The sequence below is a fragment of the Eulemur rufifrons genome, chromosome 5, assembly GCF_041146395.1.
Source record: "Eulemur rufifrons isolate Redbay chromosome 5, OSU_ERuf_1, whole genome shotgun sequence".
NCBI lineage: Eukaryota > Metazoa > Chordata > Mammalia > Primates > Lemuridae > Eulemur > Eulemur rufifrons.
This window is the reverse complement of record NC_090987.1, coordinates 14,941,694-14,957,624: the sequence shown is the minus strand read 5'-3', so window position 1 is coordinate 14,957,624 and position 15,931 is coordinate 14,941,694. Positions and strand designations below refer to the sequence as shown.

Below are 15,931 nucleotides of genomic sequence, written 5' to 3'. Positions count from 1 at the left end.
AATGGTGGTAATTAAAATTTACAAGTCAGGTGGGGAGTAGTGTGGCGCATGCCCCTAATCCCAGCACTTTGGGAGGTTGAGGTGGGAGGATCGCTTGAGCCAGGAGTTCAAGACCAACCTGGGCAACATAGCAAGACCCCATCTCTACAAAAATATTTTTAAAAAATAGCCGGGCATGGTGGCACAAGCCTGTAGTCCTTGTTACTCGGTAGGCTGCAAGAGGACTGCTTGAGCCCAGGAGTTCAAGGCCGCAGTGAGCTATGATCTTACCACTGCACACCAGCCTGGGCAATAGAGCCAGACTCTGTCTCAAAAAAATAAATAAATAAAATTTTAAAAATAAAATAAAATTTGTAAGTTATTTTACATAATTATCAAAAAGTAGAAAAATTTTCCAATGCACATTTCTTCACTTTTTATGAAAAAAAGTATAAAACAAGTATTTAAAAATGGCTATCAAAATAGTTCAACAAGCCGATAAAAAACAAATGGCAAAGAAAATTAGTAGAAAAAATTTAGAAAAAATGGGTTATATTATGATTAACACACATACACAACAAAACTCAATAGTCAGCTAATAAATTTAGTTTGAAAGTTCTTATTTGAAAGCATTCTGAACTAATAAGAGAAAAAAACATGAAAACATAGTCAATTTCATTTTAACCAAATAATGACAGGTATAAGATATTATATCATGATTTCACTTTTCGATCTACATACATAGCCTTTTGGAATATCTGTGTCCTCATTGCTTCCAGGGTCATTTTCTAAGTGCTGCTTGATTTTTTCTTCTAATCCCACAGCATCTGCTCCTTGATATTGATCAATTCTTACTTTGTTTCGGAAAAACAAAAACGTAGGTGTTGCTGATATATTATTGGTGGCAGCTGTTCCCTAGAATTGGCAAGTTAGACAGTATTATGAATTAAATCTTAAACCATTCTGAATATTCATTCTATACCTTTATGGAAGTTAAATATCACAAGCATGAACTAAATACATAAAATACTGTATTCTCAATTGTTATTTAAGAAAAAGCAGGCCTATTCCTGAGAGTTCCTATTGAGGCATAGATATATTACCTTTATACCCACAATGAATATCCCCTACATTTTTATCAGTTTTACTGGTAAATACTTCATCCTATATAACAATTAGCTTCCAATATAGAAACTGTGCTTTATACCAGACAGCTCTCTCACAATTACAGAGTATTTCTCAGGAGTAACCAAGAAGGGTATTGATAAGTCAACACAAACCACTGCAATTAGGAAAAAGCATACATCTGAAAAACAGTAGCCATTCTGCCAGTGAAAACTAAGTAGTATTTTCTGTACTGCAACTCTCACCCAATTTTTACTCTTACAGAAATAACATCTGGTCACGCATCAAATTCTGCCCTAGATCCACAATTTAATGAGACTAACTACTGAATGGAAATTACCTAATAACCATTGAGTATTCTGATTTAAACTTTTCATGACAAGTATAAACAGTAAAGCAAATGTGTCACCTTACATATTCATATACTATGAAAAGGCACCACTATCTTGTTTAAAGAAAAAGAATGTAAAGATAACACAGGAATGTCTTCTCTAAGCCTCATAATTGAAAAAACTATGATTGACCTTTTAGAAAAGTGTTATCCAAAAGAAATATAATGTAAGACACACGTGAGCTACATATGCAATTTTAAATTTTCTAGTATTTGGCCTGGCATGGTGGCTCACACCTGTGATCCCAGTACTTTGGGAGGTTGAGACAGGAGGACTGCTTGAGTCTTGGAGTTTGAGAACAGCCTGGGCAACAAATAAGACCCCATCTCTAAAAAAAAATAAAAAAATTAGCCAGGTGTGCTGGCACATGCTTATAGTCCTGGCTACTTGGGAAGCTGAGGCAGGAAGACTGCCTGAGGCCAGGAGTTTGAGGCTGCAGTGAGCTATAATGATGCCACTGCATTCTAGCCCAGGCAACAGAGCAAGACACTGTCTCACACACACTGCTGCCCCCTTAAAAAAAAAAAAAAAAAGTTTCTAGTAAATAGAAATGATTAAAATCAATTTTAGTAATACTTATGAACCTAATATATGCATTTTCAACATAACCAACATAAAAAGATAATGCAATATTTTACACTTTTTCTTTCATATTAAGTCCTTAAAATCTGATGTGTATTTTATACTTTCAGCCTATCTCAATTTGGATTTGCCACATTTACAGTGCTCAGTGACCACATGTAGCTATTGGCTACTATACCAGCCAGCAAAGCTACAGAAGAAAGCATTTTCAGATAAGAGATAGGAATTTAAACTAAGGGCTAGTGATGCGGTCCAATAACATGTGACATAAGTACTGAAACATAAACATGTAATGAAGGGTTCACACCAAACTACTAACAAACTACAAAATATTTTAAAATTTTTTCCACATTCAGAACTGTAACAAAGATCACATTTCTACATATGCAAATACAAAACTGTGACAATACCATTCCGCCTAAGTAATCTGGGCAATTTACCTACAACAGTGTGGCTAATCAACATTTTAAAGTTTCTGCTCAGTATGCAGCTTTGGAGATAAGATTATAAACCAATCAATTCAAAACAAACTATTACCAAGAATTCCTTGCCATGGCTCTACAATCAGCCAATGCCTCAGTAATATAAGATATAAGTCTAAATTTGCAAAAGATAAACAAAGAAAGTAAAACACAGAACTGCCAGGTGACCTATTAGTTAAACATCACATTAATTTTATATCAGAAGGATATTAACACAAACCTGAAACAATTAATAATGTGCTACCCTTCTTAACTAATGTGGCCATAATGACATCTGTAATAATCATGCCAACATAACATCTTCCTATCTTCAAAGGAATAAATACTATGTGCATAAAGACATAAATGAAGGATATTAATGTTAGATTTCAAAATGATTTGAAAGTAAATTAAAAAGAAAAAAAGGACTCCTCTCCCTTACCTGACACTGATGTACATCTACTTCCAAGAAAACAGCCTGTGGATATTTATTACTCATAGAACTGAATGCTGGGGCAATCCTCAAACATGGTCCGCACCTGTGAAAATGAGAAAAGAGACATTAAGTAAAATAACACCAAAGATTACACTAATTTATACTCTAAAACATTTTTCAATTAAAACATAAAACACACACTGATACTCCTGCCTTTCAATTGTCCAATCTTTTCCACTGGGTTATATATATACACTTGTATCAAAACCACATTGCATTAATAAGTAAACATATTATTAATATATTAAGTCAGGCTCATGCCTGTAATCCTAGCACTCTGGGAGGCCGAGGCAGGAGGATTGCTTGAGCTCAGGAGTTCGAGACCAGCTGGAACAAGAGTGAGACCCGGCTCTACTTAAAATAGAAAAATTAGCCAGGTGTCATGGTACGTGCCTGTAGTCCCAGCTACTCTGGAAGCTGAGGCAGGAGGATTGCTTGAGATCAGGAGTTTGAGTCTGCAGTGACCTATGCTAGGGTGACAGAGTGAAACTCTGTCTCCAAAAACAAACAAACAAACAAACAAACAAAACCCAGTAAAAAATATGCATATAATTTTAATATATTTTAATTTTAATGTTATTTATATAATTTATATATATATGTATATAAGGTCTTCATGTCTGACAGTGTTAAGTCTTCCAGCCTTGTTCTCATTGAGAGAAATTAAAGAAAACCTAAACAAATGGCAGGAATATGCTATATGCCTATGAATTGGAAAACTCAATGTTGCCAAAATATCAATTTTCAATTTGATCTTTAACATGGATATAAAATTCCAGCAGGTTTTATTGTATAAAGTTACAAATTTAAATTATAAAATTAATAGGGAAATACCAAGGAGAGCCCAAGCCATTTTGAGAATCAAAGCTGAAGAAAATAAGTTATCAGATATTAAGAACTATTACAAAACTTTATTAATTAGGAGTACACAGTACTGGTACAAGGATAAACAAACATGTAAAAAGAACAGTCCAGAAACAGCCCCACCCCACACACAGTATGCTGATTTATGAAAAACTTGACACAGCAGTGCAGTGGGGAAAGGGCAGTCTTTTCAATAACTAGTGCTGGATCAAATGGATGGTCATATATGAAAAAAACGAATCTTGACCCCTACCTTATACCATACCAAAAAAACCCAATTCCAGGTAGATTGTAGAGCTAAATGTAAAAGGTAAAACAATAAGGGTTTTAGGAAAAGATACAGAAGACACTTTGAAATACTTGAACTATGCAAAAATTTATTAAACAGAACACAAAAAGCACTAAACCAAATGAAAAGGATTATCATATTAGAATATATTTTATAAACTAGATATTAAAATCTTTTATTTGTCAAATAATGCCATTAAGAGGGTGGGAAAAAACATTTACAAAACATATCAAAAGATTTACACCTCTAATATGTAAAGAACTCCTAGAAATCATTAACAAGACTGAGAGGCGCAGTGGCTCATGACTACAATCCTAGCACTCTGGGAGGCCAAGGCGGGAGGATCGCTCGAGGTCAGGAGTTTGAGACCAGCCTGAGCAAGAGCGAGACCCCGTCTCTACTAAAAATAGAAAAAAATTATCTGGACAACTAAAAATACATAGAAAAAGTAAGCAGGGCATGGTGGCGCATGCCTGTAGTCCCAGCTACTCTGGAGGCGGAGCAGGAGGATCACTTGAGCCCAGGAGTTTGAGGTTGCTGTGAGCTAGGCTGATGCCACAGCACTATAGCCCAGGCAACAGAGTGAGACTCTGTCTCAAAAAAAAAAAAGACAGACAGACAGACAGACAGACTGACTGACTGAGACCCAAAAGAAAAATGGATAAACTCTTGAATAGGTACTTGACAAATGAGGTTATCCAGTCAATAAATAAATAAATAGTCAAAAACTTTCTATGAAGTAGAAAAGGCATTCTACTTCATTAGTCACTAAAGAAACCAGGGAAGTGCAAATTAAAACCAACTCTACCAAAATAGTTAAAATAAGAATGAAGTATTGTCAAGAATGTGGAGCAACTAAACTTTCATATACTGTTAGTGACAGTACATGCTGGTATAACCATTTTGGGGGGAAAAAAATGAACTGTGCTAAAGCTAGATCTATAGCAATTCCTGGGAGATACAGCCAACAGAAATGTTCAACTTAAGGCATTTGAAAAAATATTAGTAGTAGTAATATTTCTAATAGTCAAAAACTAAAAATTAACCAAATTCTTATCAACAGAATGGGTAAATTAATTATGGTCATTCATATAATAAAACTATATGTAGAATAAGGAAGTTCAATGTAACGTTTATAATAGTAAACAGTTAGAAATAATCTCAATGCCAATCAATGAAAAAATAGTTTTAAACATTAATAACACATCCACACCAGGGGATAATTTGTAGTGTTTGGGAAAAGAAATCTCCCGATAAAATGCTCTCCATGATCACACTTTAAAATTATGTATATATGTAAATGTATACTAAAAAGTTAGGCAGAGCTGAGCATGTAGTCTCAGCTACTCGGGAGGCTGAGGCCAGAGGATCACTTGAGCTCAGGAATTCAAGGTTGCACTGACCTATGACCACGCCGGTGAACAGCTACTGCACTCCAGTCTGGGCAACATAGCAAGATCACATCTCAAAAAAGGGGGCAGTGGGGGTGGAGGTGGGAACCACATAGAAAAAACAAACAAAAGAAAGTGTGGCAGGACATAATAAACAGTTAACATTAATTACTTCTGCAAAGTGGGACTGGAAAAGGAAGAGAGCTTAGGGAAGACTTTTAGGTATCCTAATTCTGCATCCTTTGCTTTTTTATGATGACAGGTATTTTTATTTAAAAATATTTAAATAAGTTAAGAGTAGAGAATTTAACACTAACTGCATTTAAACAGGTGTCACAAATGACACAGGTATTTATGCTGTAATACAACATACCCACTCCTGAAAACCACCCTTCTGCAAAAGCATTCACTCAAAATAAGAGGATTTATGGCAAAAATAAGACTGAGGCAAAGCACTTGAAACCAATGTAACTTTATAACAGGATCACTAAGGGAAAAAAACAGTAACTAGAACTCAGGAAATAGACGGACATCCAAGCAGGTGGTTCAGATCTGGAGGCTACCTTAGGGGATAATTTGAAATGAACAAAAACCATCAAGTGGAAATTATGCTTACAAGTGTTCTGACATTGCAGATGGAAGTGGCACTCTAAGCCAGTGGAGCTGTCATTAAGGTAGGGACAGGAGGAAATGCAATGCTGAAAATGAACCCTTCTGGGGAACAAGTGCTAGGTGCTGGTGCTGATATTTAATTTTAATAAACTTTCTGAAAATAAACACAAAAGGGAATTCATCTGTGTGGCTGAGAGCTTTTCTCCTTCCAGCCAAAGGTTTTATTTCTATTTTTGATCTTCACTACCCAGGAAAAATCACATATGAACCAACAAAACTTCCACGTCATACTGACATGAACTCTCTATTCACTCATCACAAATGCATTAATTGATGTTAAAGAAACACATCTTGCAGCTGAATAGACTAAAATAAAGATTACCTTGCAAATAACTGTTTCCTTTCAAGACATAACCTTATCTAGATCCTTAGTTTAATTTTAATTAGTCATTATCAGTTGGAACTTTAGTCAAAAGTCGAAATAAGTGATTGAGCAGAGAAGCACAAATATATACAGCAGAATATTTTCACAATACAATCATTCAAATAAATTGATGTTATTTAAATAAGATGTTTACTTTCCTTAACATTAACATTCAAGGGTAAACAAATTTCCATTAGCTGATATCATGAACAAGTCACCTGATTTCTCTGTATAAAATGAGGACTAGATTCTCCAAGCATCTTTCCCAGCTCTAAAGTATTATGCACCTAGTATACCTAAATTTCAGAATTATACTTTTTTGATTAGCAGCCCTTAGAACAATACAGGATTTTGACCTTGTTGTAAATGAGTTCAGAGATCATCTAGTTCAGAAGTTTAGAAATGAACAAAAACCTACTCTGAACATTCTCTCTGGCCGAAAGTTTACCTTTTCAGCCCAATATACAAAATGGATATGTAAAGATTTTGACCTTATGCTTCAAATCCTTAGCCTCCTACAATACATAAAGAACTAAACCCACAGAACTAAAAGTTTAAAACTGATGTAACCTAACACAATTGCCTGGTAAGAACCGAAGAACAGAAAAGTTAAATAACATGCCCAAAACAAAAAAATCCTAGTTAGTGACAGGGCTACCACCAGAACAGTCAATTCCTCAATCTTTCTTTGAAAGCACTACGTTAGGTTCTTATTAATAAATAAGATTTTTCTTTATAGTCATCATATAAATGCTATTTCATGAACTTGCTAACTGTTCCTATTTGCTACAGTAGCCAGTGTTCTATCTTGAGCAATAACTTGTATAAACACATACAGCTGGTAAATGGATAAAGAAAATGTGTTTTCTAAAGCCATAGTTAAAAGTTGTTTTTTTTTTTTTTTCCTGTATAGTATAACTTTAAAATAAGCAATTTCAACAGTTCATTTCTCCATCAGCTAGGAAAGACGTCCTGAGGTTGACATACCTATCAAGGACAGTAACTACCATGGCTTCCAGTGCTTTGATGAAACCTCAAATATGTGGCCTTCTGGAGCATTTGTTGTATCCCTGGGGGATGCAGCTCTCTATAAGTTCACTGTGGCTGAACCAAGAAAGAAGGCATATGTAGATTTCTACAGAAATTATGATTCCATGAAAGATTTTGAGGAGATGAGGAAGACTGGTAACTTTCAGAGTGCCAAGTGATTCTGAAATATTAATACAAAGAGTTTCTTTGGGTTGAAATACATAGAAGTTTGTCACTGACCTGTGTTCCTGAGGTATGACACATGAATATGTGGGTTAAGGAATAGTTCCCTCTTGATAACAAAAAATTAACAAATACTGTGGGGGGGGGAAAAAACAAGCAATTTTGAAATACTGTATTTACTAGTGGGCAGACATAATTATTAATATAACTGGTCCTATTACTTACATAAAATAGCTAGCATTCACTGGGCACCTACTATATGTTATGTATGCACAAAACCCTTAAACTCACGTCACCATATTTAAGCTTTATAACTTCCAAGAACAACTGAGTACTAAGTTAGAATTTGATCTAACAGTGATCTACACAGTGCCTTTCATTGTTATTTCTAAATTAATCACCAAAATTAAACTATTTATATGCTTTTGAAAGGCAGCCAGACAGACTACAATACTGTATGATTCTATTTGTATAAAGTACAAATCTAGCCAAAACTAATCTGTAGTGTTCGAACTCGAGAGTAATTCGAAGAAGCCAGGAAGGTGAGGAGAGATTGAGGTGCTGGTAATGATCTTATTTCTTGCATATTTTTGTATACATGTTTATAGTGCAATAAAAAGTTTACTTAAACAAAACAAATAACTATATGTTCTCGAGAGCTTCAACGTGCCTCTCTCTTACAGCTACCTACTTCATTCACTATCTGCCTGGTTCCCACAAACTACTGGGCCAGCTAACGCTGTAATTCCATAAACTACCTTCAGTCCACGACAATTTTGCAATATGTAATTAATGTTAAGCAATTAATGTATTATTTGGACAAGCTCTAATAACTATCAGAATTCAACATCCTAATATACACTGATGTCCTTCCAGGATGGTAACAATAACACCTAACCAACTACAAAGGCCCGCTTTAAGAAAATTGAATATGTGGTAACCATTACCTACAAAAATAATACATTCATTAATTCAAGATTAAAATCATTCATACTGTTTAATGGGGGAGAAATGTATATTCTTTTAACAGTTTACCCACAAACCTTAACAACAAAACTGTCACTGCTTATAACAACTAAGATGTATCTGGGCATATTTAGGAAGAAACAATTTGGAGACTTCTGTTTTAAAAATGTTACTATAATATATAATTCAGATATGGATATAATTTCATTCTCTAAACAATATGGATAAGTTACAAGTTATTATTCCCATTTTACAGGTAGGAAAAATAATACCAGAGTGAAGGGAATTCCAAGGAGAGCTATAGTTAAATCATTCAAGGCAACATGTATCAAAAACGGTCAGGTTCTGTGCAGATACAGAGATGAACCTGCATTTTCTTTCTCCTTAGGCTGGAAAGAGCAAGAACAGCATTTTACAATTCAAACAGTGCATTCACCAATGAGACCTTAAACAAGTTATTTAACATTTCTGTGACTCCATTTCCTCAATTGTAAAATGGGGATAATTTTTAGGGTTATTCTGAGGATCGAACGAGTCAATCTAAGTGCTTAATCAAGCCCCTCACACAGACTAAGCAATATATAAGTGCTGACTATTTCAATCCTTAAACAATACTCTGAACGAGGTGGGGTGGCTCATGCTTATGTTAGGTAGATAACGAGGGACTCCGGGATTCTGGGTCTCCTAGGGATGAAAAGTGGTTGCCTTGCCTTGTTGCAATTGCCCCACCTGGGAAGGTGGTCAAGGGTAGGCCCCAGGCCCCCATCTTGGTCACACCCCACCTTAATCCCTTCCTGAGCAACTGCCATACCAAGGCAGGTTGGGGGATAGGGGATACCCTATGAATATGCCAGTCAGCTGCAAAAGAATGCAGAGGACTCTAGCCCACGAGCCAAGCACCATACAGTCCAGAGAGTGACCCAGAACTCACATGTGCAGTAGTCATGCAAGCCCAACTGTCCAATCTAAGTGGTTCCCACACGGAGGTCCCAATCCAGGCACTATAAAGTAAAATGCAGACCATAACCAGGCTTTTTTTTGGTCCTTCTTTTGCTCTCCTTTTGCTGTCACAACAGGTCCAGTCATCATCTGTGGCATATATATCACACTCTGTAAACCTATACCTTGCTCTTGCTCTATAATCCTATCTTTCTCTCCTCAATAAACCTCATTTTCGTGCTTGCCTTACTTTGGTGCATCTGGTCATTCTTTGGCCATGAGTGCCCTAAGAACCGACATTTTAGGCTGAAATCTGATACTTATAATCCCAGCTACTTGAAAGGCTGAGGTGGGAGGATCCCTTGAGCCCATGATCATACCACAGCACTCCAGCCTGGAGGAAAAAAAATACCCTGGAGAAGGGTGCCAATACCATTCAACGGGAAAAAGACAGTTGTCAACAAGTGGTGCTGGAATAACTGGATAACCACATGCCAGAGAATGAACTGGACCCTACCTCACACCATATAACAAAATTAACTTAAACTAGATCAAACATCTAAACTTAAGAGCTAAAATTATAAAACTCCTTTAGATGGAAACATAGGAGGAAATCTTCATTGGATCTCACAATTTCTTGAATATGATAACAAAAGCACAGGCACCAAAAGAATACGTAACCTGGACTTCATCAAAATTAAAAAATAGTGCATCAAAGAACATCATCAAGAAAGTGAAAACGCAACTCATATAATGGAAAAAAAATTGCAAATTATGTTAATGAATTAATATCCAGAATATATAAACAACTCCTACAACTGAACAACACAGAAACCAACCACCTAATTTAAAAATGGACAAAGGGCTTGAATAGACATTTCTCCAAAGAAAACACACAAATGACCAATATGTACATGGAAAGATGCTCAGCAACCTTAGAGAAATGCAAATCAAAAACACAATGAGAGACTTGATAGCTATTCAGATAGCTATTATCAAAAAAATGGAAGATAGATGTTGGCTAGGATGTGGAGAAAGTGGAACCCTCTTACATTCCTGGTGGGAATGTAAAATAGTACAGCCACCATGAAAAACAGTTTGCCAGTTCCTCAAATAGTTAAACATAGAATTACCATACAATTCAGCAATTCCACTCCTAGGTATGGACCCAAAAGAATTAAAAGCAGAAACTCAGAAAGAGGTCCCAGTAAAGCAATGTCCATAGCAGCATTATTCACAATAGCCAAGGGTAGACACAACCTGAGTGCTCATTCACACATGAATAAACAAAATATGGTATACACATACAAAGAAATATTTTACACAGCCATAAAGAGGAATGAAATTTTGATACATGCTACAATAGGTATGAACCTTGAAAACATTATGCTAAATGAAATAAGTCAAAAACAAAAGTACAAATATTGTTATTATCTCACTTGTATGAGGTGCCTAAAATCAGCAAAGTCATAGAGACAGAAAGTAGAATGGTGGTTACCCAGGAGGTAGGTGGGAAGGGGCGAGTTATTGTTTAACATTGTGGTCCCCAACCCCTGTTCCAAGGACTGGTACCAGTCTATGGCCTGTTAGGAACCAAGCAGCACATGTGGTCGGAGAGCAAGAGAAGCTTCAGCTGTATTTACAGCCCCTCTCCACCACTTGGATCACCTCCTGAGCTTCGCCACCTGTACAATCAGCGGCAGCGTTAGATTCTGCCATTACGTTGAGTTGTATAATTATTTCATTATATATTACAATGTAATAATAAATAAAGTGCACAATAAATGTAAAGTGTTTGAATCATCCCAAAACCATTTCTCCTCCCCCAATCCGTGGAAAAACTGTCTTCCATGTCACAGGTCCCTGTGCCAAAAAGGTTGGGTGCAGACTGCTGGTTTAATGGGTACAGAGTTGTGGCCCTCTGGAGAAGTGGGGGCAGGGAGATCATGTATAATGGATGCAGAGTTTCTGCCTGGGATGATGAAAAAGTTCTAGGAAATAGTGGTGATGGTAGCACAACATAATGAATGTACAGTCATCTCCTGGTATCCAAAGAGGACTGGTTCCAGGACTTCCGATGCTACCAAAATCTTCATATGCCCAAAATGGCATAGTATTTGGGATACTAGGTATAGTAGGCATTTAGCCTACTTTAAATACTCTCTAGAACACTTATAATACCTAATACAAAGTAAATGCTATGTAAATAGTTGTTGTATTGTATTGTTTAGGGAATACAGGGAATAAAGACAAGGAAAAAAGTCTGTACATGGTCAGTACAAATGCAATTTTTTTCCCCCAAATATTTTCGACCCACAGTCAGTTGAATCCATAGGCACAGAACTGAGGGATACAAAGAGCTGATGATACTTAATACTAATGATTTGTATACCTAAAAATGGTTAAAATGGTCAATTTTATGTTACATCTATTTTTCTGGAGAGCCACTGAAGATTCTTTTTTTATTATTATTATTTTTTTTTTTTTGAGACAGAGTCTCACTCTGTTGCCCGGGCTAGAGTGCCATGGCATCAGCCTAGCTCACAGCAACCTCAAACTCTTGGGCTCAAGCAATCCTTCTGCCTCAGCCTCCCGAGTAGCTGGGATTACAGGCATGTGCCACCATGCCTGGCTAATTTTTTCTATATATTTTTAGTTGTTCAGCTAATTTCTTTCTATTTTTAGTAGAGACGGGATCTGGCTCTTGCTCAGGCTCGTCTCGCACTCCTGAATTCAAAGGATCCACCCGTCTCGGCCTCCCAGAGTGCTAGGATTACAGGCATGAGCCACCATGCCCGGCCTGAAGATTCTTAAAAAGGAGAATAACAATCTATTTAATACATGTTGCTTTAACAAAATTAATTTAGACTGAGGGTAGATAAAGTATTGAAACAGGGTTGGAAAAGAAGTGAAATAGGTGCTGGAGAAAACTATGCCCTTAGCCTAAAATGGGACAGTATTAACTCTGACCTAAGAGGTTTCTTACAGGACTTTACTGGATACAGTTGTTTGCCGGTCTAATACTGACTCCCATATATGTAAATCTGGGGTCCTGTTGACAATGAGTTCAGATGGGAACACATTAATGGCCAACATGTTCAAGAAACTTTAAAGGCAAATACAATCTGACCAGATTTATAAATGTAACCTAAATATGCTTTTGAACTTATAAATTCTCTAAATTCAAACGTTAATTTTCCCTCAGTTTTTACAAAAATACAATTTTCAATCCATTAGAGTATCTTTTTAAATGTAAATAACACAGTTCTTTATCAGTCAATGTCTGTGATTATATCTTAATGACACCACACCATTAATGGAAGAGTTTCCATGGTAGCAAAGTTTCCCCACTTTTCTCACTTCAATCAATAAATTATTAATCATCTATCATCTCTCTCTCTCTGCTATGGTAAGGGGGGAAATATACCATAACAATATAATCATCTATCCTCTTCAATTTAATAAATGTGAAAGTTCACATATAATATCAATACACTAACCCACCCTATTAAATCCAATATACTGTCCCTTTTCAACTCTGTGTAAGAGAAACTAGGTCCAAGAATAAGTCCCAATTTGTTTTCACCTCTGTCTGCACCCCTCAATCTCCTAATATTATCCAATCCTAATGCCACCATTTACATACTCAAAATTTACTGAATCATGTGATAGGATTTACATTTTTTGCTCTGAGATTCAAAATATTGGCTTAATTTATATAGCTACTTGGACAACAAAGCACGTTACATAAACAGTCATATCAGTAGTAGACTGCTACAAGTTGGTATGTATGTAAATAGCGCCAGGGGGTCATGGTAAATCAGGTGGAGACCTCTAATCCTTCTAACCAGGTACCTACATACACAACGGGAGATCTGTAAAAACACACTCGCTGAAATTTTGGTTTTCAATGCTGAGTTACAACATGTCCTCTCACACAGGAACATTACAAGCCCACAGCTCTGCGACCTATACATTTTGTTGGTTTGTTGTACCAAAACAGTTAACAACTTTTAAGAACCCTGTCCTCTTAAATCACCAAATGAAAAATGGAGTCTGGTCAAACTCAGACGTCCGTCTACCTGTCCACCTGTAATACACCGTATGTGTACCGTAATTTGTGTGATCAGATGCAATACCATACATAGGGGAGCCTAAGCTACAGAATTACTAGCCAAAGGAGGAACAAATAGGTTAAGAAAATTAAAAAAATCCTGACCTAACTTAATTTAAAATGCATTCGCAGAAATTTAGGACAAAGCATTACGCAGGTAAGTTGCACAGCCCCATCTGAATCATCTAAAAGCTCTACAAAGACGTAGGTGGTGAAAATAATCAAACTGTTCCATAAATTGAGCTTTCAGAGATCCTAAGATGCAAATGACAGCTGGCTCCCAAAAAGAAGGGGTCAGGAGCAAACAGAGGAGTCTGTGGGAGACACCCACAGACAGGAAGGAATAGGGGCAGGCCACCCCCCAGAGCAGAGTTCGTATGAGAATTCAAGAAGGGCAGATGGGGATCTCCTGAACTGGGCGAAGGTAGCCGGTGAGGCCTCCGTGCCCGCGAGGGAGCCCCCTGTGCATACTTGCGGGCTCACGACCGAGAGCTGAGGCCTAATTCTGGCAGCGGCCTGGGAGTTCGGCCAGCGCCGGACACTCTGGAGCAGGAGAAAGCAAGAGAACCTGGACCGGGAGGGAGTGAAAGGAAAGCACAGAAAGACAGATCGGGGCCGCCGGGGCTCGGGCCTGGCCTCACCCTCTCATGGTGAACTTGACCACGGTGAGTCTAGAGCCTGCGCCGCTGAGCTCTGGCTGGAAATCCGGGTCGCTCCCGACCGGCTTCACTCCCACCATCCTCACAGAGAGCCGGGTAGGGCGGCTGAGACGCCACTGGCTTCGAAATCGAAGGTGAAGATGACCCGGGAGAGGAAGGAGAGAAGCTCAGGAACGCTGAGGCCTGGACAGAGGAGGTGGCGACAGCAGCGTCTTCTAACCTGGACTCTCAGTGCCGAGTCACGCCAGGCAGCGGAGCGGCCGAGGAGGCGGGGACGGGAGGGGGGAGGGGAGAGGCGAGGAAAAGGAAGATGAGCAGGACCCAGCAGCCACCGCGCGGCAGGGCCGCCGGCGCTTGCGCGCCTTGACGTCATTTCCGCGCCGTCCGTTTTGGCTCCCATCGCCCAATCCTGAAACGCGAAGCGTAGCCCCACCCACGACTGAGTCTCCTCGCGCTACCTTGAACGGTGCAGGCGCAGATGTATAGCGGTCACGAGCGCAGGCGCAGACTGCGACTCAAACGTTTATGTATTCTTCCTGGTTTGCTAGACCCCCCGGCCGCTCCACCTCCGGCTTTTACCGAGTTTTCTGGGTTAGGACAGCGAAAAGGGGCCTCCTTTTTCCCCGGGGCTGATGGTTGCTGCCTAAAGTCAGAAGGCCTCCTCGGGAAGTACTTTGAGGATGGTCTTGTCCTGAATTCTGAGCGGGTCACTGCGCACAAGTAAAATAGACTTTAGGAACGTTTATTTACAGATCTCATTACATCTCTCTGTGCAGTCGTTCAGACAGTATTGTGTACCTGTCTTTAGGTTTTGCCCAAAAAGATAAAGCCATCATCCCTAATTTAGAAAGTTCACAGTCTAGTGACAGACGCAAACAAGTTACAGTAACAAAGAAGTTTGAATAGGAACCGGTGGAGACAAATGAGATGGGAGCGTGGAGCCGGGTAAACTTGCTCGGAATGTGAGCCCGGAGTTCAACCTTGAAAGGGAAGGAGTTAGATAGATGGTGAGAGATAATAGTGATATTCCAAGCAAAGGTGTTAGCAGGTGCAAATGCATGGGTTGAGAGTGCAGATAAGAATAGGTTATATTTAACACATTATGTTCCAGGCAAGATACAAGCTTTCTTTATATACTAGCGCATTTACTTCTCACAACAACCCTCTGAAGTAGGTTCTGGTATTATTTCAAGTTAAAGCAGGCTTTTTAAAATATCAGGCTAGTTTACAAATTATTTGGACTTAGCTGGGGAGATGAAATTTGAGAGCACGGTAGAGGTCAGATCATGACTAGCTAAGGCATTTTGATTTTATCATGAAGGCAGTGAAAAAAACACAGCAAGGCAATTCTGTGATTATAGTGTCTTTAGAAAAAGCTGTAAGGTAGCAATGAGGAGGATGGAAGGCAGTGAGATCAGTTAAGGGG

At 38.2% G+C, this 15,931-nt stretch overlaps 1 protein-coding gene across 1 annotated transcript in view; it reads right to left on the bottom strand.

Annotated features, from left to right (window-relative positions):
• TXNL1 (thioredoxin like 1) overlaps nt 1–14,800 on the bottom strand; it is a 33,869-nt gene extending 19,069 nt beyond the window's left edge. The window contains exons 1-3 of the mRNA XM_069467969.1: nt 14,488–14,800; nt 2,982–3,078; nt 721–894 (exon numbers count right to left, since the gene is read on the bottom strand). Of these exons, the coding sequence (XP_069324070.1) occupies nt 721–894; nt 2,982–3,078; nt 14,488–14,585 (369 nt within the window). The 5' untranslated portion in view covers nt 14,586–14,800. The remainder of the gene's footprint in view (nt 1–720; nt 895–2,981; nt 3,079–14,487) is intronic.
• Nucleotides 14,801–15,931: the final 1,131 nt, after the last annotated feature.